Source organism: Anabrus simplex, chromosome 4 (genome assembly GCF_040414725.1).
Source record: "Anabrus simplex isolate iqAnaSimp1 chromosome 4, ASM4041472v1, whole genome shotgun sequence".
In the NCBI taxonomy this organism is placed as follows: Eukaryota; Metazoa; Arthropoda; class Insecta; order Orthoptera; family Tettigoniidae; genus Anabrus; species Anabrus simplex.
Window position 1 is genome coordinate 165766493 of NC_090268.1, and position 27033 is coordinate 165793525.

Consider the following 27033-nt stretch of genomic DNA (forward strand, 5'->3'; position numbering starts at 1 on the left):
TCTCACAACAAACAAATGCTGGGGCTGTACCTTAATTAAGGCCACAGCCGCTTCCTTCCCAATCCTAGTCCTTTCTTGTCACATCGTCGCCGTAAGACCTATCTGTGTCAGCGTGACGTAGAGCTACTTGTGTTGTGTTTGGGAGCTGACTTCTTTCTTACAAAATGCTGTTGATCACAACTGTGAACTCACTTGCATTAGCTTTTCTGCACCCTGATTCAATCTCATTTACATACTATACTATGCCAAATTAACTTTTATGAAAAAATAGTAGAATCCGTCAAATCGGGACATTCTCGCGTCGGGTACAGCGGGACGTAACAGGATACGGAACGTCTGGTCACTAATCTCAACTGTTCAAGCTACTTTCAGATGACACAATTCTGTCGCTTCCTCTTCTTAAATTGCACCAAGTTGCGCTAGATTCGAGTGACACGTGGAATTTTCCGAATTGCACGACTCATTACATTGAGAAACTCTGCTTCTGTCAGCACTAAAAGTAATATGCTTAAATAGATAAATAACTTGACAACTCTCAGGAATAGGTCCTGCTTTCTTGTCTGAAATACTGGTTACCGTACTTTTATAGAACATTTTGATGCAAAATTTGGTCTCCCACGTAGAGTATCTCGAAACTGCGAGCTATATCTAGGACGAGTACGTTGTATAGAATGATAGCAGTGTAGAGAAGAGATTGAAGATGACTGTGTTCAGTTTTATTCCAATATTTTTTTTTTTACAAAATGGCTAGTAAAGATTAGGCCTACACGTCTCACAAATTATGATTAGTTGAATTTGTTGAATGGTACAATTTTTGAAGTATGTTTATTGCACTTTTTGTAGAGTTCAGATTTTCCAGTGATGAGAAGAGAAAAGTAATCGGACTGAATTGCAATTTATTTATTTAATTTAATCCGTGTACCATGCAGGCTTGGCTTCCCCCCCCCCCCCGATACAGCGAGGGATCCCACCTCTACCGCCTGAAGGACAGTGTCCTGGAGCGTGAGACATTCGATCCGGGATACAACTGGGGAGAAGGACCAGTACCTCGCCCAGGTGGTCTCACCTGATATGAAGAACAGGGGCTTGTGGGGGAAGAGGTAAGATTTGAAGGGGCTATGACCTTAAGTTAGGTACCATTCCGTCTTTTGTCTGGAGAAGAAGTGGGAAATTACGGAAGAAAACACTTCGAGGATGGTCGAGGTGGGAATAGACCCCCCCCCTCTACTCAGTTGACCTCCCGAAGCTGAGTGGATCCCGTTCCAGTCCTCGCACCACGTTTCAAATTTCGTGGCAGACGCGGAAATCGAACCCGGGTTTCTAATCACTACACCACACAGGTGGGCCTGAATTACAGTTACCTGAGAAATATTTTACTCAATTATAAATTACTTTTACAAGTAGTAATCAGTAAAATTACAATTACTTTACAGAACACTAGTCTTAAGGAAATCATTGACGTTTGTTCGCATTGATCGGGCGAGTTGGCCGTGCAGCTGTGAGCTCGCATCCGGGAGATAGTGGGTTCGAACCCCACTGTCGGCAGCCCTGAAAATGGTTTTCCGTGGTTTCCCATTTTCACACCAGGCAAATGCTGGGGCTGTACCTTAATTAAGGCCACCTCTGCTTCCTTCCCATTCCTAGGCCTTTCCTGTTCCATAGTCGCCATAAGACCTATCTGTGTCGGTGCGACGTAAAGAAACAAGCAAAAAAATGTTCGCACTGGGCTGGAATAATACGAAAGTTTGCAAGGAAAATATATTGCTTAATTTAGTGTGTGCGTGTGTGCGTGCGTGCTTTTAGCATAGAGAGACTTCTTTTCCCATTATTTTTATTTTAGTTTCTAACTTTTAGCGTTTCAAATAGTTTGTCATTGGTTCTTAACATTCTCATTACTAAGCCCCGACCTCTTTGCCGGAAAGTACCGGTACATCTTTGCATTTACTGAAAAAAAGCCCTACAGGGATACTTGAAGTAATGAAAATGAAAATCCACAGCTTCTTTCCAGTCATTTGACCGGGACAGGAATGGAATGAATGAAGCCCCCATCTAGCGGCGAGGATAGGAATTGTGCGGGCTGTCGAAGCCTGTCGCACAAATGAAAAATGAAAAATGAAATGAAATGATACTGAAGAGTGTTGCTGGAATGAAACATGACAGGGAAAATCGGAGTACCCGGAAAACCTGTCCTGCCCCCACTTTATCTAGCACAAAACTCCTCCTATGGGTGATAGCGGTAGAGTAACACCCACGGTATCCCCTGCCTGTTGTAAGAGGAGACTAAAAAGGGCTCCATGGACTCTGAACTTTGGAGCGTGAGTTGGCGACCGCGGAGCCCTCAGCTGAATCCTGGCATTGCTTCCACTTGCGCCAGGCTCCTCACTGTCATCCATCCCATCCGACTTGCCTTGGTCAACTCTTGTTCTTTTCCGACCCCGACGGCATTAGGTTTGCGAAGCATAGGGAGTCTTTCAAGTTCACGCCCTTCATGGCCCTTGTCTTTCTTTGGCTTATTTATTCATTTTTCGAAGTGTCGGATCCCTTCCATTTTTCTCTCTGATTAGTGTTATATAGAGGATGGTTGCCCAGTTGTACTTCCTCTTAAAACAATAACCACCACCACCCAGCAAAAAATCTAACATGCAGTGACCGGGATTTGAACCACAGAACCCAGTGGTGAGAGGCCGGCGCGCTGCCACCTAAGCCACGGAGGCTCACTTTAAGCAATACTTATGTTTTATTTTAAGAATATCATTGATATAAGTATGATGTCTATGGAAGTACTGAAGAGGTAAGAAAATACATCATGCAGCACTGGTGAATCTACTGGTTCTGCTGTAGTAGAGCTGAGAAATGTATCCTCATCATTTCCTTTTTTCTCTGTTTCTGCTTCCGTGCGAAGTATATCAGTTACTAGAATAACGATTACAATTTTTTTTTTTGAGAAGTAAATAACAAGTAGTCTGCGTCAGTGTTGTAATAGTTAGTGTGATCAGCTGCCACCCTCGGAGGCCCGGGTTCGATTTCCGGCTCGCCACGAAATTTGAAAAGTGGTACGAGGACTGGAACGGGGTCCACTCAGCCTCGCGAGGTCAGCTGAGTAGAGGGGGTTCGATTCCCACCTCAACCATCCTCGAAGTGCTTTTCCGTGGTTTCCTACGTCTTCTCCAGGCAAATGCCGGGATGGTACCTAACTTATAGCCACGGCCGCTTCCTTCCCTCTTCCTTGCTTATCCGTTCCAATCTTCCCATCCCCTACAAGGCCCCATTCAGCATAGCAGGTGAGGCTGCCTGGGCGAGGTGCTGGTCCTCCTCCCCAGTTGTATACCCGACCAAATGTCTCACGCTCCTTGAAGTGGTAAAGATGGGATTCCTCACTGAGCCCGAGGGAAAAACCAACCCCTGACCGGTAAACGGATTGGGAAAGAAATTACAAGTAAAGTAAATATTAACGATTACAAGTAAACATTACTAAGAATGTAATCGTTACAAGTAATCCGATTACTTTTACTCAATTATCCCCTATCTCTGTTTATATCCAACTTGCTTGAGCACACTTTATCTCTCTCTCTCTCTCTCTCTTTCTCATCGGGCTGAGTAGTTCAGACCGCCATCTGAGGCCAACTTAGCAGGTTTGATCCTGGCTCAGTCCGGTGGTATTTGAAGGTGCTCAAATACGCCAGCCTCGTGTCGGTAGATTTACTGGAACGTAAAAGAACGTCTACGAGACAAAATTTTGGCACATCGCCGTCCCGAAAACCACAAAACGTTAGTGGGATGTAAAACAAATATTATTATTATTATTATTATCTCTCTGTCGTTCCCTCACTACTGAGGATAGTGATCTTCCTTGACATTTTACGGGGGGGGGGTCTCTTGAGCTTTGATATAATTTTAGGAGACTATTGTAGTGGCCTTCTCTCATCAGGTATCTCGTCGAACACCACCACTTTCTCCAGAGATTTTCCTCCTCTACGTGGCCAAAACATGCAGTTTTCTTTGTGGACAGAAAGTCGGCAACCTCTTCTCAATTTTCTGTTCGTTTAAAATTGAGTCGTTGGTTTTATGTTCTGTCCAAGAACTATGGAGCATTCTTCTCCAACACCACATCTCAAACACATTTATTTTCTCCTATCTGAATACGCAACAGTTCACGTCTCCGCACCGTAAAGGTAGATAGGGAAGTTGCGTATGTGAACTAGCCGTATCATCACTGACTTAGAAAGTGGACCGTGTAATTATTAGACATATTTTGTTCTAGGGCACCATGGGATTATTCTTGTTTAGCAACGGCGCCGTGAAATGAAAACATTTGGGAACCGTTAGGCCATCATGCCCAACCTCTAGACTCTATCGTCCGTCTCTGACAACTAACCTACATAATCTAATCCCATTGGCAGATGGACTAGGATTCAATCCTTCCGGATTGAGATTCCGGACCGCTAGATCTGGTGTGCTAACCAACGACCAAAGAATGCGTGTGACCTTCCCCACAATCCTCCTCACGTCAGCTGCACGTGCCGTCCTCTGGTACCAGGCTGAGAGACTCACAGTGCGGGCCACGCTCTTCAGTTAACGACACAAGTGGAATAAACCATGAGACTCGGTTCGACAATCCCAGACTTTAAGGCTAACAGCACCCAGGGACCCATCAGCTTCTACCAATGGCTTGGAGATAGGTAAGTTCACTTAACACAAGAATTAACTACATATCTGGAAATAATAAAATCATTTCCTGTGGTTATTGAAAGCCTACTGTAGGATTTTTTATTTTGGACACTCGAGTTTAGGCTTTAATTGCAAACGAACTGATAGGCCTATTGCAAAGTAAGTTATACCAGTATTTTCCTTGTTTAATTCTGCATTAGGGCGTATAAGACACAGTTTTTGAAGTTCACTTGTAATTTTTTATTTGCGGTTGTAGTAAATATTGTCCGAGGTTTTGGCTTCTTCTCTAGGAAGCGCTCACTTAATATATACGGGGAAAACTACTTGACTGATGGTAATGAAATTGTTATATGTTATAACCACGTGTATCGTCCGACTCGTTGGCTGAATGGTCAGCGTGCTGGCCTTCGGTTCAGGGTCCCGGGTTCGATTCCCGGCCGGGTCGGCGATTTAAACTTCATTGGTTAATTCCATTGGCCCGGGGGCTGGGTGTTTGTGCTGTCCCCAACATCTCTACAACTCACACACCACACATAACATTACCCTCCATTACAATAACACTCAGTTGCCTACACATGGCAGATGCCGCCCACCCTCATCGGAGGGTCTGCCTTACAAGGGCTGCACTCGGCTAGAAATAGCCACACGAAATTATTATACCATATGCATTTGTAGTGTAATACTCAAGTTACAATTTTTTCCAACCACCCCAAAAAATGTTCTTGTTTTTCTAAAGCAAGTTGGGCTTGTTTTGAAGCACTCATTCATGGTTATCAGAAACTACAACCACCAAAGAGGATAGAATAGAAGACAACCCCTGTAACCGTACATTGTGGTGCTGATTTTATGAAGAGTAATATTGAAGGGAGGTTTTGTGTACGCCGGACCGTGCGATTAACTGCACGCGTGGTGGTGAAATCGGGCGCAGTGTTGCCGCGTTCGATAGTAATCACGCGCGCAACGAACACAGCTTTCCGTTTACTTTCAACCTTTAATTTTATTTCTTCTTATTAATTCCACTTCCCATCACCTTTTCTCATAAGGACTTTGGCCTTCAATGGCAGGTTTAAAAATGGTTGGCTTCCTAATTTAGATATATCACAATGCACAATTTTTTACAAGGGTTATTTACATAATAATTCTGTCAATTTTCTTCGTCTGAAATATCACTATATTCCGATGAATAGCTGCTGCTGTCATTCATGTTAATTATGATTGGTTCGAAATAAGGGACATTTTCAGACAGTCTATCTTTCTCGCAGTAGTGGTCTTCAATTTTTTTAGCGTGATTAAATTATTAAATACATTGTTTCCAGAGTTCAGGGGTTACGTTACGTAAGGCTTCTCGGCATAAAGCGTTAATTGCTTCCATTCCTCTACCATTTTCTAATGTGTTAGCCATATTTAGCATTGCTATTTTCCCTTTTACGTAAGCCCAAATGAGCTCGATTGGATTAAGTTCACAAATGGCCACTGGTAACCAAACAAGCTGTACATCTGGTCGAAGTCGTCTAGTCAGTTGTTTCCAGCTTCTTTAACGGTGTTTGAAAATAAGGTCTGGCAAAGACAATCAGCTCTGATTTAGTTAATGTATTATGATGGTCAAGTCCAAGTGGTAATGAAATATTATTTGATGTTATCTACGATATAATTTCAGGTTTCAGCCTGACCTCTTCGGGTTTTTAGTTAAAGGATTGACCATCGTATGATATGGAGCTATTAATAGATCTATAACGACAGCCGACCTTTGAGACAATAAACTCAGGACTTTCATGGACTATTCTTCATAATGCTTCAAGTTCATTTCATTGTGGTAATTACCACTCCCTTTCTAGCCAATAAAACAAGGTTCTGCACCGTCAAGAAATATTTCTTCTCTTCCGATGTGTAAAATTATGATGCGTTTCCCAGCTCTCAAACGGTGTTTTCTAAAGCACTATCCAGTTTTCTTGCCACCCATATTCCATCGTATGGTTCTGTCCGCACCAGGTCTCGCCTGTAAAGATGTTGTAGCGCTGTGCTCTGTAAGTCTCTAATTCGTCTAAGGTAGGTTGGATACAGCAACTGTCACAGATTCCATTAGCACTGGTTTTCTGTTTAGTTTTCTGAATCGGAATTCCAAGCGTTTAACTACTTTCAACAGCGTAGAAATTGACATATCAGGAAAATCCGCCATATTTTCTAACAGTTTCATTCGGAGGCTTTTAATTGTGGGGAATGCCTTATTCATATAAAGATCGTGTATATTTCTTCGTACTGTGTCCAAAGTAAAATCATCGAGTTGGATTTTCGGACGCCACGGTCTCACACACTGCTTCTTTCTTGACCTGGATGACGTATTTCCATCATTCTCCTTTGAAGCGGCTCCTACTCTCTTCACTGATGACGGCAATAATCCAAGACAGTCTGCCACTTTCTGGTACACGGGGAACCTCTTGTCCCTTACTTTTCCCCTTCGCTTTGAAAGAAACAAACACCACTCAAAATCATTGCAAGTTTACCCTCTGATAACGGCGGTCTCGGAGGCGTCTTGAAGTGGCGTAAAAGAACTAAGTTGCTACCGGTTTCTCGGTAATTACGTACACTATGTGATCGAGAGAAATAAGGTAGTATTTTATGAGCCCCTTAATACAGTAATAATAATAATAATAATAATAATAATAATAATAATAATAATAATAATAATAATAATAATTTCGTGTGGCTATTGCTAGCCGAGTGCAGCCCTTGTAAGGCAGACCCTCCGATGAGGGTGGGCAGCATCTGCCATGTGTAGGTAACTGCGTGTTATTGTGGTGGAGGATAGTGTTATGTGTGGTGTGTGAGTTGCAGGAATGTTGGGGACAGCACAAACACCCAGACCCCGGGCCATTGGAATTAACCAATGAAGGTTAAAATCCCCGACCCGGCCGGGAATCGAACCCGGGACCCTCTGAACCGAAGGTCAGTACGCTGACCATTCAGCCAACGAGTCGGACCTTAATGCAATTTAGGAATTTGAAAATAGAATGTCTCTATCTTTAACGAATCAGAGGATATTTGAGGTGGACAACTTAACTGATTCACCCTGCATATTGCGTCAAATTTGGAGATCATTGTTAGAATAAAATAAAAGAGAAACTGAAAATCTTTGTCTTCGGTATAACATTTAAAATCGTTGTGGAATTTCTAATTCTCACTCCTAAAGAGAGCGTTTCTACAAACAGCCGATCGTTAAATGAAAATTGTCACCACAGTTTCGAGGTTAAATTTATTTTTTTGATTATGGGCATGCATGATTGCGTTGTCGTTCAATTTTCCTTGCGTCATGGTACTGCACAAGTACGTTTTCAACCTCATCATGGCGGAAAGAAAACGTTCTGATGTACATGTAAAAACGGAAATAGTTAAAGAGATCTTTAGTAACTTAACTACCTCTGGAATCAATTAACCTTGATTAAGTTTTGGATGAATCGGATCTAATTAGTAAAATGAAATATCCGTATACCTCACTTGTGATTGAGAATAATGTAAACAAAAATTTCTTAGTGAGCTCCTCAGCCCTGCCGTTGGAAATGTATGAGATAAAAATACCTTGCTATTGCTAGAGTTAAGAACTACAACGAAAAATTGAGATTTCCCCCTTTGGCTATTTCTTTATCTTCTGTTATTCCTGGCCTAGAAAGCCAAGAATAACGTCCGAGAGGATTCGTCGTGCTGACCACGTGACATCTCGTAATCTGCAGGCCTTCGGGTTGAGCAGCGGTCGCTTGGTAGGCCTTGGCCCTTCGGGGCTGTTGCGCCATGGGGTTTGGTTTGGTATCTTCTGTTATTATCTCTCTTTATCTTTCTTCTCCCTGTTTGTGGGGGAATGCACAACACCACCACAAAAATGTTGGGGGTTGCTCGAGCACCGGAGTCGGTGCCCCTGATGGCGTGAATGTGCGACTCGTTGGCTGAACGGTCAGCGTACTGGCCTTCGGTTCAGAGGGTCCCGGGTTCGATTCCCGGTCGGGTCGGGGATTTTAACCTTAATTGGTTAATTCCAGTGGCACGGGGGCTGGGTGTATGTGTTGTCCTCGTCATCATTTCATCCTCATCACGACGCGCAGGCCACCTACGGGTGTCAAACAGAAAGACCTGCATCTGGCGAGCCGAACCCGTCCTGGGATATCCCGGCACTAAAAGCCATACGACATTTCATTTCATGGCGTGAATGTATTGTACCTCCCCCGTCCATATGGGGAACTACAATTTCGTACCGTTGGCTTCAAGGTAGTTTAAAAACTCCCGTGGTACAAATAAACTTCCAATAGCCCGGTGTCTAAGACCACTAGCAATTTATTGTAATATACGTTAAACAAATATTATTATACTAGCTGATGTACCCGTGGTTCGGTACGGAATTCTGCATCGTATACGGGTCTAGATGAGTAAGATTTGTTTTAGAATAGCAAGAATCACGACGGGAAGGTCGCCACACGTCCTTTCTCATGTGAAGTCCAGGCTTGGAGTTTTCATTGTAATGGCAGCTCCTCCTTGCCTTCTGCCGGTCACAGTCGAGTTTCCATTATAAGGGCAATTCCTCTTGCCTATTGCCAGTCACAAAAGTACACTCGCTGACTGCATTATTTAATAGGACTAACCGTTTAGGCAGGGTATTCAATTTTAAGGGTGCCAGGCGTACAATTTATTTTCCTGCACGGCTCCCAAGTTGAAAATCTTTAAAGGTCCCCTTCTAGTTATCTGCCAACGGCCGTAGCCTTGTTGAAACACCAGATAACGTGAGATCGCCGAAGTTAAGCAACATTGGGCGTGGTCAAGATTTGGATGGGTTGCCACGCGCTGTTGGTGGGGGGTAAGGGAACGGAGGAGCGGAAAGGAACTGGCCACCCTACCGTACGTAAACTCTGGCTCAGGCACACCTCTGCGGAGGTTCGGACCTGCCTTCGGGCAGAATACACCCTTACCTTTTTCTAGTTATCTCTAATGACAGGCAGCGAATACCGTGGATGTTTCCTACCCCACTCAGAGGGTGACAATCTGGCTGAATGGTCGGGTTCGGGGATTTTAACTTTCACTGGTAAATTCCGATGGCTCGGGGGCTGGATGTGTGTGCCGTCTATATCACAGGCAAGGCCCTATCCTCACAGATGCGTAGGTCACCTATACGGCGTCAGTTCGAAAGACCTGCCTCTTCGGAGGCCTGAAAAATAAATGTGCATTAAATAGCTGGAAGGTGAACGTCTTCATACAGTCCATACATAAATGAAATGCAGGCTGCTCTCTTTCATATTTCCTACCCTTTGCAACTCTTATTATTTCCGATCACGACAGCATTAGTTGTATAGGCCCTGGGGAGTTGCGTTTTTTTTTCTGATAGCCTCGCTTTTCACGGGGACGAAACTTGTTCATTCTCACTTCCTCTACCGAGCTCGATAGCTGTAGTCGCTTAAGTGCGGCCAGTATCCAGTATTCGGGAGATAGTGGATTCGAATCTCACTGTGGGCAGCCGTGAAGATGTTTTTCCGTGGTTTCCAATTTTCACACCAGGCAAACGCTGGTGCTATATCTTATTAAGGCCAGTACTATAGCTGAGAAATTAGCAGCTTCCATTAAAGTTCGGTACAGCAAGAGTATCCTTGTTGTGAAAATGGGAACCGAGGGTTGGGTACGAATTTCTCATTTCCTGATCATTTTCTCCAGTGGTAATAGTAAGAGAGCCAGATGAACCTGTTACGTTTCTCATCGTCTCAAAATACGGCAGTAGGGTAGTGAAGAGGAAGGATAAGAGCTCTCCCTTGGATAACATAGAACTGAAAAATGAAATGGCGTATAGCTTTTAGTGCCGGGATATCCCAGGACGGGTTCGGCTCACCAGGTGCAGGTCTTTCTATCTGACACCCGTAGGCGACCTGCGTGTCGTGATGAGGATGAAAATGGTGATGAAGACAACATATACACCCAGCCCCCGTGCCATTGGAATTAACCAATTAAGGTTAAAATCCCAGACCCGGCCGGGAATCGAACCCGGGACCCTCTGAACCGAAGGTCAGCCAACGAGTCGGACACATAGAACTGTCAGAGTTGAAAAAGAATGAAAGAGAAAATCTTGGCACAAAGTAAAAGCAATGTTGTCGTGTTCTTCATTTCCAAGAGGACAATTTTACCAGTTTATACTCGACCTCAGAGTGCTGTGAAGTCGATTTTCAGATGAAGCATACTCGGCAGCTCACTCTCCCTCCCTCTGCTTACACCGGTCTTATGACCTTGCCACTTCTGCAGCCGATCGGACCATAAAAAGTGGTCGAGACAGTGGGAATGTTCTCCGTTAAGTACGTAGTCTCGGCCTTGTGACTTTTAATAGAAGAGCAGGCGTCAGATGTGGTGGAGTGGACATCAGTTTGTTTTTGAAAAGTGAAACATTTTAATCATTGCTATTTATGTCTAATAAGTAACGAAGAATCCGGCGCTTTGGCTGTATTCAGCGCACTGGCCTTCGGTTCGGAGGGCCCCAGGTTCGATCCAGAGGCGTAACGAATATGATTCGTGCCCACCTGCCAGTATACAAATTCGCGCCCCCTCAAATAAAATGTAAAACCTACGAATATCTAATATAAATTTAATTATAGCGGGCAGATAATAAGCAATATATTGTCAAATTATATAAACAAGGGGACTAATCACTATTGTACGATTATTACAAAATAAGTTTAATATGTTTTATTTGACTGCTTCCGTGGTTTAACGGCTAAGCTGCTGAATAATTCAGCACTTAGTTGTTCGTACTTAAGTGATTTCAGACTACAGTAGCCTAACTACCAAAGTCTCACATATAATAATTTATTCTATTATAAAACAGAAAAATATGCGAACAAAACGTTTGAAAAATATCGAACAGCCCTCGCGTAAAGAGAGCTCGTTCGAAACTGAGTGTTACTGCATACACCTACTTATTAGCTTTATACGGATTTTCACACCAGGCAAATGCTGGGGCTGTACCTTAATTAATTCCACGGCCGCTTCCTTCCAATTCCTAGGCCTTTCCAGTCCCCTCGTCGCCATAAGACCTATCTGTGTCGGTGCGACGTAAAGCAACTAAAAAAAAGCTTCATACGGTACATTGTTGTCGAATAAATGAATGATAAAGTTAAATGTTCAGCAAAATTTGTGCACAATACGATCTTAGAAGCACCACACACCAAGAAAATATCATTTTATAACTAAAATATGATATTTTGGCATACATTTTCATGGCTGTAATTATTTTTAATTAATTTAGTACAATTTGGAGAGTGTCGCGGTGTTGCGAGAGACGGCTAGGGGAATCACTGTTTACAGCTGTACAATAACAACAGCTACTAGATGGCAATTTCCTCTACGTACAAATTGTCCGCCTTTCATTCTTTGCCATTACCTCTTCGTTCAATCAGTGTTCCATCTCCTCTCCCCCAGCAATCTACGCCGACCACCAACTGATGATGCTACACCAGCACCACCGTCGACTCCGTTACCACCATCTACAACCGCACCAGCAGCAGCCACCAGTCAACTGTCATCACCGCCGTCAACCTCATCTACTACTACTGTCTACAGTTGTGTCGTTCGCGGCGTCGACCTTCTCCTTCCAGCAACAGAAGTTCAACGTCACCTCCGTCTTCACGCCATTCCAGTCCGGAAGGCTTTCCGCATTTTCAACACCTATGGCCCCACGTACTTAGTGCGTCTTCAAATATCTACTGCAGCAGCCGTCGACCATCACATCGCCAACGGTGCAACCCTCTACGGCCGTCTTCATAAAGTCGAACCTTCTCGTTCTCCTCCCCGCTCTAGACATCCCCTCCCTACACCACGTCGTCACACCCGGCCAGATCATCCTTCCTTTCAACCTACACACTATGTCCGCCCATCTTCTCCTCGTCCGAATATCTCTTTCCCCCCACCGCCGACACTTGAACATCTACGATACTTCACAACCGTCCTCTACCACATCGTCTCAACACTTCACCACCTCACCCTTCCCAGCAACTTCCAAACCGCCACTCTTGTGTAAATCTTCACTTTTCCCATCTTCCTTAAAAATTTCACGCCTAATGCACATCCTCTTTCATTAACAGCACCGCAGCCATTTCTCCTTCAGTCTGTCAAATCGCTTCCCCACTTTTTTCATTTATCGCATCTCTCAGTTATCTTCAGCTCTCTTGGCCCGAGAGATCGCGTTACGATATAGGGGGGGGGGGCGCCCCGCACTTCGGACGGAGAATGAAAACAAAACAAAAAAACGTACAAATTGGTCGGTAGATGCAGAGAGGGTTTCGGCCCTTGGGTTTCGTACCTTAAGTGGCCACGGCTCTACCGTGGCTCCACGCCTCTGCATTCGAGAGACGGGACAGGGCTGGAACTCACGGCTGGCCCCAACCGTCGGCTGTCCTGAGTTTTCCGTGGTTTTCCATTCTCCTGCACAAAGGCGAATGCCGGGACAGTTCGTAGTATAGGCCACGGCCGCCCACCCCCCTCACCTTCTCCGCACATCTCCTTCACCGTAACAAATCTCCCGATCTGAGAGACGGCGTAACCGTTTAAGAGGCCCGCCTCCCCCTTCAGGGGAAAATGAAAACATTTAGTAGTAGTAGTAGTAGTACGTACAAAATGTAAAACAAACTATTTAGACTGATTCTACAAAACTGTCCTGACCATTCCCGTGCAGACCGACAGACTAGATATATTATTTATTATTATTATTATTATTATTATTATTATTATTGCGAGAAGTCTGCGGTATTCCTTAAAGGCCCGGGCTCGCCTGCATGCCCTGCAGGCCCTAACGTTACGCCCCCGGTTCGATCCCCGGCCGGATCGACGACTTTAATCCGGTCTGGTTAATTCCTGTAGCTCCGGGGCTGGGTTTTGTGTTCGGCCTAACACATATATTCATACACATACAACACATGCCGAGCAGAGTGGCCATACATGTTAATGCGCTACGGCTATGGTCTGCATTTGAGAGATGAGTGGGTTCCAACTCCACCATCGGCTGTCCTTAAAATGTGGTGTAAAAATGTCCGTGGTTTCCCATTTTCACTTCCAGACAAATGCCGGGACAGTTCCTATCCATAGACTACAGCTGATTCCTTCCACCTCCTTACCAACACCCAGTCCCTGAGCCAGGGGAAATAACCATTTGAGGTTAATATCTCTGACCTGGCCGGAAATCGAACCCAAAGCCGTCTGAACCAAAGTCAACTACACTGACCATTCAGCCAAGGAGCCGGGCACAACATAATGTATCACACTGTAACCTGACAAACCCCGGTCAGATATTATTATTATTATTGTCATTATTATTATTATTATTATTATTATTATTATTATTATTTATTCATGTGTATATTTCATTTATGTGTGTATTTAGCCGTTGCGGCTTAGTAACTCTTTTTGGAACTCTCGTTATTATGGATACTCTCTATATTTTATTTGGGACTAGTGTGTTTCGATCACTCAGTTTATCTCCCGGTTGTGTACGTGACGAGTCTCCGAGCGGGGGTTTACGTGTTGACGGAGCTGAGGTGGAAAATTCCAGGAACTGGGCTATTTTAAGATGCTGTTGTGTTGGCTTGGGCTAGTGTGGTGCAAGCACGCGTCGTGAGTTGGAAGTTGCAGTTTGCAGTGTGCAGATGTGATACTGGTGGTAATCGGAGAGGTGTTTTGTACGAGTTGTGGGAAGATGTCCCATGCCATGTTGGGAGTTCGAGATCTGCTGTTGAAGGAACCAGGGCGAAAGATGCTGGAGTGTAACAACATTCTATGGTTATGAATGTTAGCCATATATAATTCTACGGAGAGTCTACGTAAGGTAACGTGTTGGGCCTTTTCAAACTATACCAACGCCATCAGCAAAGTGGAGTCCATTCTTGAAAAATGAGTCATGACTGCGTGTGAATATTTTGCGTTGCGGAATAAACTGAGTACCAGTTATTGAGAGAGAGTTATTTCATAAATTAAGACATTTATTATTTATATCAATATTCTCTTTATTTTGTTATATATGTTCAAGGGTGTATCACGACGAGCTCTGCTCGGATTTCTAGGTAAATACAGGTTTAATTGACTAAGTATATTGTATGAGATTAATATATATTCTGTTTAATTTCTATGGGTGGGGGAAATTACCAGATGGACTCCTTTTCCAATATTAATTTTTTAGGTATCAAGTGATTCAGATCTCCTTGTCACAAGGCAACGACCCTGAAGATGAGTTTCAACAGCCGGCAAAGTTTAAGAATTATTTATTTGTATATTTATGGCTCTCAAATTATATTATTCATTATCAGTTATTATTTATTTAATAGAAAGATTTCAACACATATCTTCTTCATCATTCTAGCCTTCTTTTCCATTTTACTGGGTTCAGCCCTGGATATGGATTTGGCCAGATACCCTTCCTGAAGCCAACCCTATGTATTCACCATTGCATCTTTCTGTGGTTGCTAATAATAAGGTGTGTTGTATGCAAATGAAGGGAAGTATATTAAGACAAACACGAACTCCCAATTCCCGAGCCAGAGGAATAAATGAACCATATGCCGTTAAAATACTCATCCCAACCGGGAATCAAACCCAGGGCTCTCTGAACCGAAGACTAGTGTGCTGACCATTCAGCCAAGGAGCCAGATAATACATCACACAGATATGAGACAATATCAAAGAGACCTGAGAATCCCATTTTCTTTCACAGCAAGTACTGATGCTCAGTATTGCTAATACTGAAAGGCTCCAGTAGACTGGACATGAGAGGATGGTCTTAGCTTACAAGGAATTTCCATGGGATTATAGGACTCCTGGGAGATCATGTAACACCCAGAAGGACCCAAAATATGTGAAATAATCTTCTTCTTCTTAATCTGTTTACCCTCCAGGGTTGGTTTTTCCCTTGGACTCAGCGAGGGATCCCACCTCTACCGCCTCAAGGGCAGTGTCCTGGAGCTTCAGACTCTGGGATACAACTGGGGAGGATGACCAGTACCTCGCCCAGCAGCTTCACCTGCTATGCTGAACAGGGGCCTTGCGGGGGGATAGGAAGATTGGAAGGGATAGACAAGGAAGAGGGAAGGAAGCGGCTGTGGCCGTTAGGTATCATCCTGGCATTTGCCTTGGAGGGGAAGTGGGAAACCACGGAAAACCACTTTTCAGGATGGCTGAGGTGGGAATTGAACCCACCTCTACTCAGTTGACCTCCTGAGGCTGAGTGGACCCCATCCAGCCTCGTACCTCTTTTCAAATTTCGTAGCAGAGCCAGGAATCGAGCCCGGGCCTCCGGGGGTGGCAGCTAATCACACTAACCACTACACCACAGAGGCATACTATGTGGAATAATACTAGTGAAAAAATAGAGAAAGGGAAGTAAAGGGGAAGGGAGAAGGAGTGATACCTGAGTGACATCATAACTGGGCTCTCACCAAAATGACAGCAGTTTGAATCCTGGCCAATGGAGGTGAGATTTTTGAAAATAGTCATTATTATAGGGGCTACCTTGTTTTACTTGTGCTTAGTTCATCCAGAAAGATCTGGGTTCGATTCCCCATCAGGAAGTTGAAAAATTTAAGAAACAAAATTTCCACTTCTAGGGGTTGCACATGTCCCTGAGGTTCACTCAGCCTACACCAAAAATGAGTATCAGGTTAATTCCTGGGGGGAAATGAGGCCAGGCTTAGAGCTAACCACTCTACCCCACTAAGTGCCGAGGTTGCGGATAGAGGAAGCCTTTGCCTTCCACCCCTCCAAGGGTCTTCATAGCCTGTACGGAGATGACTTTGTTTTGCATTTTGGTATCTGAAAATTAAGTGAATTTAATGAATAGTATATGTACACTTGTCCACTCCTCACACAATGCCTTCTGTTTCTGTAGTAACCCTGAATTTGTTGTTAAATAGAGATATTGTTTGAAAGACTCATATTTCACACTTATACAAAAGCCTACCTAATCACATGATCACAAAATTCACTTTCAAGATGCGATATTTAGCAAAATGTTTTTTAACACAAATTCTATACTCTGGTTTTGAGATATTCACTTTCTGAAATAAAATAAACTGTAATTCTACTTTCCTCTACTTGCAAGTCCTTTTCTATCTCTTCATCATGTATCTCTATGAAACACTTTATCATGTCCATATTTACACTCTTACCAAACCACTTTGGAGCAATTATCAGTATTTTAAGTTGGTCTTCATCAGGGGATGCTCCTTTACAACAGAACAGCTTGTGTATGAGAAGTGACTTGTCCAAGTAGCATTTCATATGTACCATTGATGTGGTCTACTTTGGTTTCTGAAATACAAGTAAAACAAAGGATTACTTTTATAAAGGATTATTCAGCGAAGATGTTCACCTTAAATACTGCAACTCATGAAGATTATGTTTTCACTTTCAAAGAGGTTCATAAATGAATTTGCATTTCTTTTCCAGACTGTCAATATCTACTGAGATTACAATACAAACTTTGTTTTCTTTGAATGGAATTGCACTATTTTTTAAAATGATAATTTTAATGAATGGATTGGCAGACGAGGTACCACTGAATGATCTGCACATTCACTGAATCTCACCTCCACCGAGCTCGATAGCTGCAGTCGCTTAAGTGCGGCCAGTATCTAGTATTCGGGAGATAGTGAGTTCGAACCCCACTGTCGGCAGCTCTGAGGATGGTTTTTCGTTGTTTCCCATTTTTACAACAAACGTCACAGCGCTTCCTTCCCAATCCTAGTCCTTTCCTATCACATCGTCGCCATAAGACCTATCTGTGTCAGTGCGACGTCAAGAAACTTGCAAAAAAGAAAGAATCCCACCCCAATAGACTTTTCTGTGCAGGAAAAAATGAAAGATAATGTTTGTTTGCAAAAGAATTGGGATCTACAGCATTTAAAAGAATGTAGTGATTCTGAATGAGAAGATTTTTTATCCCATAAACATTAGTGGTATTATCTGTTCTTATGTGCTTAAAAGATGTAATTTACACATTGAAAATGAAGGAGAACACTTTGAACAATTGGTCTAGGTAACCTAACTTCAGGTAATAATTTTGATATAATTTCATAGTTGAAAAATAAATAAAGTCACATGCATTTTTGTCAAGTGATTTATGGCAAACCTTGTAGTTCTATTTCATATCATTCAAGGTCTCCCTAGGTAACAAGTTGTGTGTAATTTTTAAACTCTATTTTATGACAACAAACTTTGAATAAAATGAAAAAGAAACTTACATAAAATTTTAAAAAATGGCACTTGAGTTTTGTTAAAAGTTTAAATATAATGCCTGTATGCTTTTATCACTCCTTTCACAATTTTACAATATTTCTTCTCCTAGATTAAGGTCAGAAATTGTGTGGTCAACTTACTTTTGATTATTAACACTATTTACACTGTTAGGATAATTTGCATCAACACTTCTGTGAAGAAGGTAAAATAATGGCTGTGGAAGGTAGGTGTAAGGATTGTGGATGTGAATGGGAATTAAGGAAGATGAGGGAAGATATAGCAAGTTTGAGGGAGATGATTAGGTTTGTAACGGAGGAAAGGAATGAGGGATGTATTCACTACTGTTGGTATACTGTACCAACTAAAATATATACCTCTGCACCTGTGTGCAGTAATGCGACTTCACTGGTCACTGCCACGCTCTTATTTTGTAATTGCACCCCCTACCCTAGGTCTCGTAAACATAATACTTTTGAGGTTGCAACAGAACAAGACTTGACCAAGGGAGGTTGGATAGGAATAAGTTAGGAGCCTGGCACAAGTAAATGGGAGCAACGTCAGATCACTGGAGATTAACCGGGACTGCCACTTCATGTTCACCGGTTGAGAGTCCTTTGAAATCTTACTGAAAGATGCTACAACTAGGACTCTGAGTTTTAGGTAAATACATATTTTAATTGTACTGCAAAAGCATAATATCGTCGCTGCCGGGACAAAACCTCCTATGTGAAATATTTTAGCTTACAACTTTGGCCGGTAAGGTTCTGTCACCTAAGGTGCAATATTGTGTGAATATTGTCAAGGCATTCTCGCTCTTCATAATGTATGTGCTGCGGGTCAGCATATCTCCAAAAATATTATCACATAGGAGATTTTGTCCCGGCAACGACGATATTAAATATTGTTAATATTATTCTGAGGTGGCTCAGCAGTATATTTCCTTTTACAATTTGCCTTACGTCACACAGACTAAGATAGGTCTTGTGGTAATGATGGGACAGGAAAGGGCTAGGAGTGAAAATGGGAAAGTTTAAAATTTTGGATAGACTAACCTGGGCTTATATTCAACGTTTTAACCAACATTAAAAAATGTTTAAAATATATAAATAAATATTTTCAAATATCTAAATAAACACATAAAAATACAGTTTTCATTAAATAAATTAACTTGACAGAACCTTATTTCAGAATAATCAAACTTCATTGTAACATGCTTAGTAATTACTGTGACATTTATGACTATTTGTGACTCACAGCCACAATCTCATGAACTCATGAGTCATGACATGAGTATGACACTGCCTCATAAGCTATCTAATCTTAATATAAATATCCTCTGCCTTGAACGGTTTTAAGTGTGTGTTATTCTGTACATACTGTGTTTTTCTTATTGTTATCGCACGTCCAATAGAATGTCCATTCGGAATTGCTAGGCGGGCATTAATTCCATTGTGGAGTTTTATCTCCTGTATGCAGTTATCAGACTGTGCCTCTTATATAGGGCTTCTGATAAGTTCACCTGCATACACCCCAGTGTCAGGGGGTAGGGTCTGACACATCCCACTCTGATGAGTCTAGTGTCAGACCTAAGCCAAAACGCTGGTTAATAGAGCAAATGCCTGAAAAGCCTTACATCTGATCTGTCCAATAGAAGCCGGGGACTTTGATGTCCCTATAGCAATGTAATTCCCTATCTATTATCCATGATGAAAACATTACACTTGAAGCTACAAATAAATGAACAAATGAGAATCAATGGGAGCCAAGTATTTTTTTGCTTACAGTTCTGTTAAAACAACCTGTGTGTTCTGACAGCTGTCAACATGTGGCATCAAGCAAAGGTGCAGGAGCGCTTCGTTGCCACATGTTACGGCTGGTGTTACTGCCATCACAATCAATGTCTCTCACTCTGTGCTAGTCGCAGTGGAAAATAATATCTATGTACATGAATCACGAGAGCATTAACATAATATTAAATATTGCTAAATATTATACCAAGGCGGCTCAGCAGTAATTTGGTTCTTTTTTCAATTTCCTTTAAGTCGCACTGACACGGACAGGTCTTATGGCAATGATGAGACAGGAAATGGCGAAATGTGTGGGAAGGAATCGACCATGGCCTTGATTAAGGTACAGCTCCAGCATTTGTTTGGTGTGAAAATGGGAAACCATGGAAAACAATCTTCATGGCTGCTGATAGATGTCATTTTATCACCTCAAATATCATAAGATGTACTCCTCATTCCTCTCCCTCAAGGCTTTTATTAGTCTATCTCTGGATGATTGCATTCAATTTTAGATAGATTTCAGCAACAGAATGACACATCTAAGAAACTTGACCTGTAATAACATTTATATTAAGTGGAAAGGTGCATTGACATCATTGCCGATAATAATAAGACTGGCCTGCTCAGTATTCTGGTTTCAAATCCAAGTGAGGATGGGAGAAATATCTAAGAACATGTTTTTCTTTGCTTGAGGTGTCGGCACAGTTTTAAGATGTTGAAATGAGAGTTGTGGTCAGTAAAGTCCATCCTTCAGCTTGTTGTTTTGCATGGCTTTTAATCTCATGATCATAAGTCACTCTTTTGGCCTCTCCAACAGCAGTCATCCACTTTGTTTGGTCCAGAGCTCTCCTTGTCCAGTTCAGATTCCTAACAACTCCAGATCTCTCAAGATACTGTCCAGCCATCTTATACTTGGTCTCCCTCCCCCCGTCCGTTGGCCACCAGGATGTCAGTCGAGGATCCTCTTTGTTGCTCGGTCCTGGTCCATTCTTATGATGCGCCCGAGGTATTGAAGTCTCCTCTTTTAGGCCTCTGCAATAATCTCAAGGTAACCATACAGGGTGTAGATATTTTTGTTGGTCTTGATGCGCCACTGTCCTCAATCGTGAATGGCACTGAATTTCTTCCTCAAGATCTTTCTCTCCTATCACCGTAGAAAGTTCTTGTCATGCTCATTTAAGGTCCAGGTCTGGCACGTATGCAATACTACTGGATGGACTATAACCCAGGGTGAGTTTTAATCTTCTGGAGAGCGCTACAGCCTCAGTAACTTCTAGAAGGTGAAGTAACAGCTGTTCCCTGCTGCCACCCTCACCTTTATCTCCTTGCTGACCTTGTTGTCCTCAGCCATGAGGGCTCCCAGCTACTCTCTCAAAGGTGTCATCTGCATATTTCAGGACAATCACACTGTGAAATCTTGCTTTGTCTCGGGTGTTCACCATATACAGTTCTTGGTTTTGTCCTTGTTAATCTTTAAGCCCAGATGTTGTGATCCCTTGGTCATATGCAGCAGAGCTACCGTCAGATAGTATTTCTCTCAAGCAAGACAACATTGTCCATGAAGGTCGGGTACTGGAGGGTTCTGTTGCAAATGGTAACACCTGGATTCATTAATATTCAGCACATAACATGCTCCAGACAGAAATTAAACAGGGTGGTTGACAACAGGTCGCCTTGTCTCAACCCTCCCTGCACTTTGAACTCCCTGGAGAGCTGTCCCTGGATCTTCAGTTTAGCTCTGATACTCCTCACAGTCATCAGGACAAGTTTGATGATCTTCATCGGCACCTGCATCTCTTCCAACACCTGCCGCAGCTTTGATCTGTCCATGCTGTTGTAAACCTCCTTATAGTCAACGCAGACCTGGTGACTGTTGACGTTGTTCATAACACTTTCCAAGGATGAACTGTAACAGTAGTGTGTGGTCTGTTGTTGATCTGTTGCACCGGAAACCACGCTGATAGCCTCCCAACTGCCTCTCTGCAAAGGGCTCGAGTCTTCTGATCAGCACCTTCGAAAAATCTTTTAGGCAACACTGGGTAGTGAGATTCTTCAATAGTTGCTGCACACCATCTTGTCACCTTTCTTGTAGATGGGATGTTTACCGCATATCGAGAATACATCAGTGAATTAGAGGTTACTTTAAAATAACACATTTCTGGAGGCACATTAAAAAAAAGCAACTCACGAGATCAGGAGGAACTACGTTTGAGTATAATGGTGAGAGCTACGAGGGCGGTAATGTTGTTCATGGCTTTGCACGATATTTTTCGTCAGTTTACGTCAAATCAGATTTTAATTATATATTGGATGAATTGGCTTTGGATGACATTCCTCTATTTCCCTCTGTTGATATATTATATGTCAGCGAGATATCTGTTGAAGAGGTGAAAAAAACTATTAATTGTAAACTAAAGCCTAAAAGATCGAGTGGTCCTAATGGCATACCTCCATATATAATAAGGGCTTGTGCTGATTTATTGGCTAATCAATTAACTTTCATTTTTAACCTTTCTATTCGCACTTCATCCTTTCGTGAAAAATGGAAAGTTGCTAAAGTTACGCCCATTTTTAACACAGGCAGTTTTGTAATGATATCTAATTATCGTCCAGTGTGTATTATCAATGCCGTAGCCAAGGTATACGAACATATATTGCACCATAAGATTTATAACCATTTTAAGATTGCTCTGTCAGAATTTCAACATGGATTTGTACCCAACAGATCAGTTATCACCAATCTTTTGGGCTATACTCAAAGTTTGTATGATACCATAAATACCAACGGAAGGACTGATGTTGTTTATATGGATTTGGAAAAAGTCGACCATAGAATTTTAATTACAAAAATGTATACATTTGGTTTTTGTAAACAGTTATTGCAGTTAATGTGTTCATATTTAAAAAACCGACAGCAGTTTGTTTATTTTAACAATGGAATTTCAGATAATTTTATCAGTCCTTCTGGTGTTCTGCAAGGTTCAAATCTTGGACCTCTCTTGTTTTTAATTCTAATTAATGATTTACGTTTGCGGGGTATGGAGGAAATGCCTACTCCCAGTCCTGAACAACTAGGATGAACGTGTAGCGTTTCATTTATCACCAATTCATACTTCATTAATCACCTTTCCAGATCACATCTGGAATTGTAAAGCCCGACTTCGGTCAGAAATGTTTCAATCGAAAGATCTGACAGTCAATGATGATGAGTCTTCTAATGAATAAATCCACCAGTGTGGACAAACAACAACAAGGATCTGCACAAAGACACCACACAGAATTGGCGGGGTGTCAAGTAGAAGACCTAGGCGAGTTGGAGCCTCTGGAAGCCCAACAGACAATCGACAGGCAGCTGACAGACAGTGGACTAACCCAACAATGTAAGAAGAGACTCAAGTTCAACAAATCAGGAAAATTTTCATATTTTGCAACATTAGACATTGATTCACTAAGTAAGGTGGGCAAGTTGAAACATTTAACTGATGTGATGGACCAACATAAAATTTTAATAATGGCTTTACAAGAACTTAGGAACACAGACCAGGAGCCAATTGAATCAGGAGGTTATCGTCTCTACAAAGGACCTCCAGGACAAAGAGTAATGAAGAATGTCCCCCAATTTGGTGTAGGTTTTCTTGTTCATAGTAACATAATAGACTCAACTGAAGATTTTTCTTCAAACTCTTCGAGTATGGCACTTCTAACAGTTAAAGTAGGGAATAAAACTTATACTTTAATAAATGTCCATGCACCATCAAATGACAAAAACAATAAAGATAGAGAAGGAGTTGAAAACTTTTGGGAAGAACTTGATTACATATTATCGAAGATCCCTGATGAGCATATAAAAATCTTACGTGGAGATTTCAATGCTAAAATAGGCAGAGAAAAGAAGTGTCGCACAGTTGTAGGAAAATGGCCAGCTCATAAATTAACGAACAAAAATGGCCAAAGATTAATTGAACTTTGTGCAGATCATGGACTCATTTTGGAAACAACCAGATTCATGAGGCGACCACATAAACTTATGACATGGAAATGCCCTAACATAAAATTGGGAGAGTTTCAGATTGATCATGTTGCTATGGATAAAGATTATCATTGTTACCGCGGTTTGGTGGATTAGCAGAAGTGAAAGAAGGTGCTGGGGAGAATGGGTCTAACTACAAATGCCAAGAAAAAAATTTAAACTGAAATGGAAGGTTATATTTTCAAAAAACAACAATTTCTCACTGAGTGAGATAACAATGACCAAGCAATTTAAAATCAAGACTTAGAAAGAGATCCAAGATTTCAAATTCTGTAACACACATTGGCTATAAGCCCTCATTTTTACAATTTTTGCGTTTCCAGAGCAAAGTTTACAGAGAAGCATAAATTCACAAAGGGGCAGAAATCCTCTAGTACCAGGAGCTCCAGCTCCGTAATTAACAAATGTCCAGCCTCCTAGAGGCACTTTTACAATGCATAAAAGAGCTGACCCGCTCTCAATTTTTCAAGCCTATTAAAGGCAATACCTGACTTTACAATTAATTGCCATCAAGGCACAACTTACAAAATGAAACGGGGGTATCTTGTACTCAACCTATTGGGCCTTAGCAGGAAAGAACAGTTTAAGTAAATGGCCCGAAATACAAAGGGATGGAGGCAAGAATTTGCACTCCTACATGTAACTTCTTAAAACCTAAAAGGCACTAGACCGATAAAACAGGGGCTATTCCCAAACTATGGAGGTGACCCATATAAGAAAGAAATTTAAAACATTAAGGAAAAGAAGAAAATCAGTTACCAAAACGTAGTCACCTCAAACCAAACTGAAGGGGAACTCAAGAGGATAAAGCACTCTCTATCCCCAATTTACAATTAAAGATATTTACATAAGCCGGCAGAAATTTACATTACAGAAAGGTAGGTTACATGGCAAAAGTTTCGGACCTTTCCCGCGGGTTAAACTGCTGAGCTAGCAAGAAATAAGGGTGTTAAATGGCCATTACCTTACTGAAGATCTGCTGCCTGATGAAAGAGGTACCTCCCACCTCCTGCTACACGTCCATACACTGGGTTAGATATAGATCGAGTGGCCAGGAGACGTGAAAATCAGCAGTTTTTATACCCTCGGGGAAAGTTCGAGACCTTTCATGAATAAAACAGCCACACCCACTTAATTTTATTGGGTCGCTTAAAGTTACACACCAAAATCGAAGAAGAAACCTGTGATTGGTCGAAAAATAATTACAGAAATTCTTGATTGGTTAAAATCAAAACAGGCGGAAAGACAGGATAAATATTAAAAAAGGCTTTCACGGCCGCAGATCTTATAATCACAGGAATAGAACCAGCAAACTTGATTTGCTAACACGGCGGGGCCACACAGTTTGGTCTGCCACTGCTAAGCAGAGTCCTGGAGGGGCGTGCCATTCCAGCTTATGAGTCCAAATGGCACATCTGGACGAAACTCTGCATTATGCAGAAGCTGGTTCTATTCCTGTGATTATAGGATAAATATTGCCAACCCAAAACTGAATGCACTAAATTTAGTAAAGAACAAACTTGCGAATACAAAATTTCTTCAAATAAAGTTACTTCACTTCGCACCAGGGTGCATGATCATAGTTTTTTGCAGAGGCATCTATGAGAGAATGTCCACAGTTCTAGATAAATAGGAAACAAAACAAGTCGAAATTCACACCATGACATCTTCAGAGGAAAAATTTAAGTAGGTCCAGTTTTAAGTTCACTGTTTCCCCTGTAGAGGAGTACTTTAAGGTGGAAAATTTAAATGTGCGGCGTAGAGGTGTACCACCCGGTACAATCATAAAGAAATTTGTAATGTCAGAGTCCTCCGTGGGGTAGACATTGACTCGGATCATTATATCTCAAAAATAAAAATCAAGTTAACACCAAAAAGGAAACACAAACGTAATCATCTCAAAGCAAGGAGAAATTATGATCCAAGTTACTTAATAAATAATAAAATATATTTAGAGAGATCCAAAATACCTTTAAATGACAAATTAGAGACAATGATCAACAAACTTAAAACCATAGCTGAAGAAATCGCTCCAATTAAAAGGAGAAACAAACATGCATGGTGGAACGGGGAATGTGATAAAGCAATTCAAGCAAGGCACAAGGCATGGTTAAACGATCAACAGAGGAAAACAGAAAAATCTCGAGAAGGACTAATTAATGCCAGAAGACAAACAGCTAAAAAATTAGGACAATTAAAAGAAATTATCAAAAGGAAATGCTTAGCACTATAGAGGAAACATTCAATCAGCATAAAACAAGAGACTATTACAAAACATTCAAGCAATATCAATCTAAGTTTACCCCTCCCACACTTATGTTAAGAAATAAAAATGGAAAAATGGCACACAGTAATCAAGATTGTACCAGGCGGTACACCTCCACGCCGCTAATTCAAACAGTGCGCCAATTGAAACTCCTCTACTGGAGAAAGCCTGAACTTCAACAACCATATTAATTCTAAGGTTTCTCAGAAGATGTCGCTATTGTAAATTTTGAAGAGTTCTGAACTGTGTCTTTTTCGATTTATATTTGTTTGCTCTGTAGTAAGAAGTGTGAACATTCTCTTCTTAAGAACTACAATTGTGCACCCTAGTGCGAAGTGAAGGAACTTTTTTTGAAGAAATTTTGTATTCATAAGTTTGTTCTTTGTTAAATTTCTTTCAGTCATTGTTTGGGTTGGCAATGTTAATCCTTTCTTTCCGTCAGTTTTGAAAGTAGCCAATCCCGAATTTCTTAAATTAATGTTCGGCCAATTGGGGCTTTCTTCCCCAACCTGCTCTGTAACTGTGTTCTGTAACCAATAAACTGCTGTGGGTGTGTCCTATCATTCATGAAACGTCTCGAATTTTCCGCGAGGGTATATAAACTGCTGCTTTTCTGGTCTCCTCGCCACTTCAGTAACATCTTTCCTAGTGTGATTATGTAGCAGGGGGCGGGAAGCGCCGCTTTCTTCGGGCAGCAGCTCATCCACCAGGTAATGGCCGTTTAATAACTTTATTTGTTGCTAGCTCAGCAGTTTAACCCTCGGGGCAGGTTCGAAAACTTTCTAATGTAACCTATCTTTAAAATGTAATTGACATTTGGTAAATTTTGTCTCTTTAACTATAAATTGGGATAGAGAGTGCCAGACCCTCTCGAGCTCCCACTCATATTGTTCTGAGGTGACTACATTTTCATTTCCGTTTTTCCTCCCTTCGTAATGTAAATAAGCTTTCTTATTGTGTCACCTCCGTAGTATGGGATTAGCCCTTGCGTAAGCGGCCTAGTGCCAAGTAGGTTTTAAAAGTGTATTAGGAGTGCAAGCTACGCCTCC

At 41.8% G+C, this 27033-nt stretch overlaps 1 protein-coding gene across 1 annotated transcript in view; it reads left to right on the forward strand.

Annotated features, from left to right (window-relative positions):
• Positions 1-4521: 4521 nt before the first annotated feature.
• LOC136872537 (peroxiredoxin-6) overlaps positions 4522-27033 on the forward strand; it is a 53806-nt gene continuing 31294 nt past the window's right edge. The window contains exon 1 of the mRNA XM_067146338.2: positions 4522-4679. Coding sequence (XP_067002439.1) covers positions 4597-4679 — 83 coding nt within the window. The 5' untranslated portion in view covers positions 4522-4596. The remainder of the gene's footprint in view (positions 4680-27033) is intronic.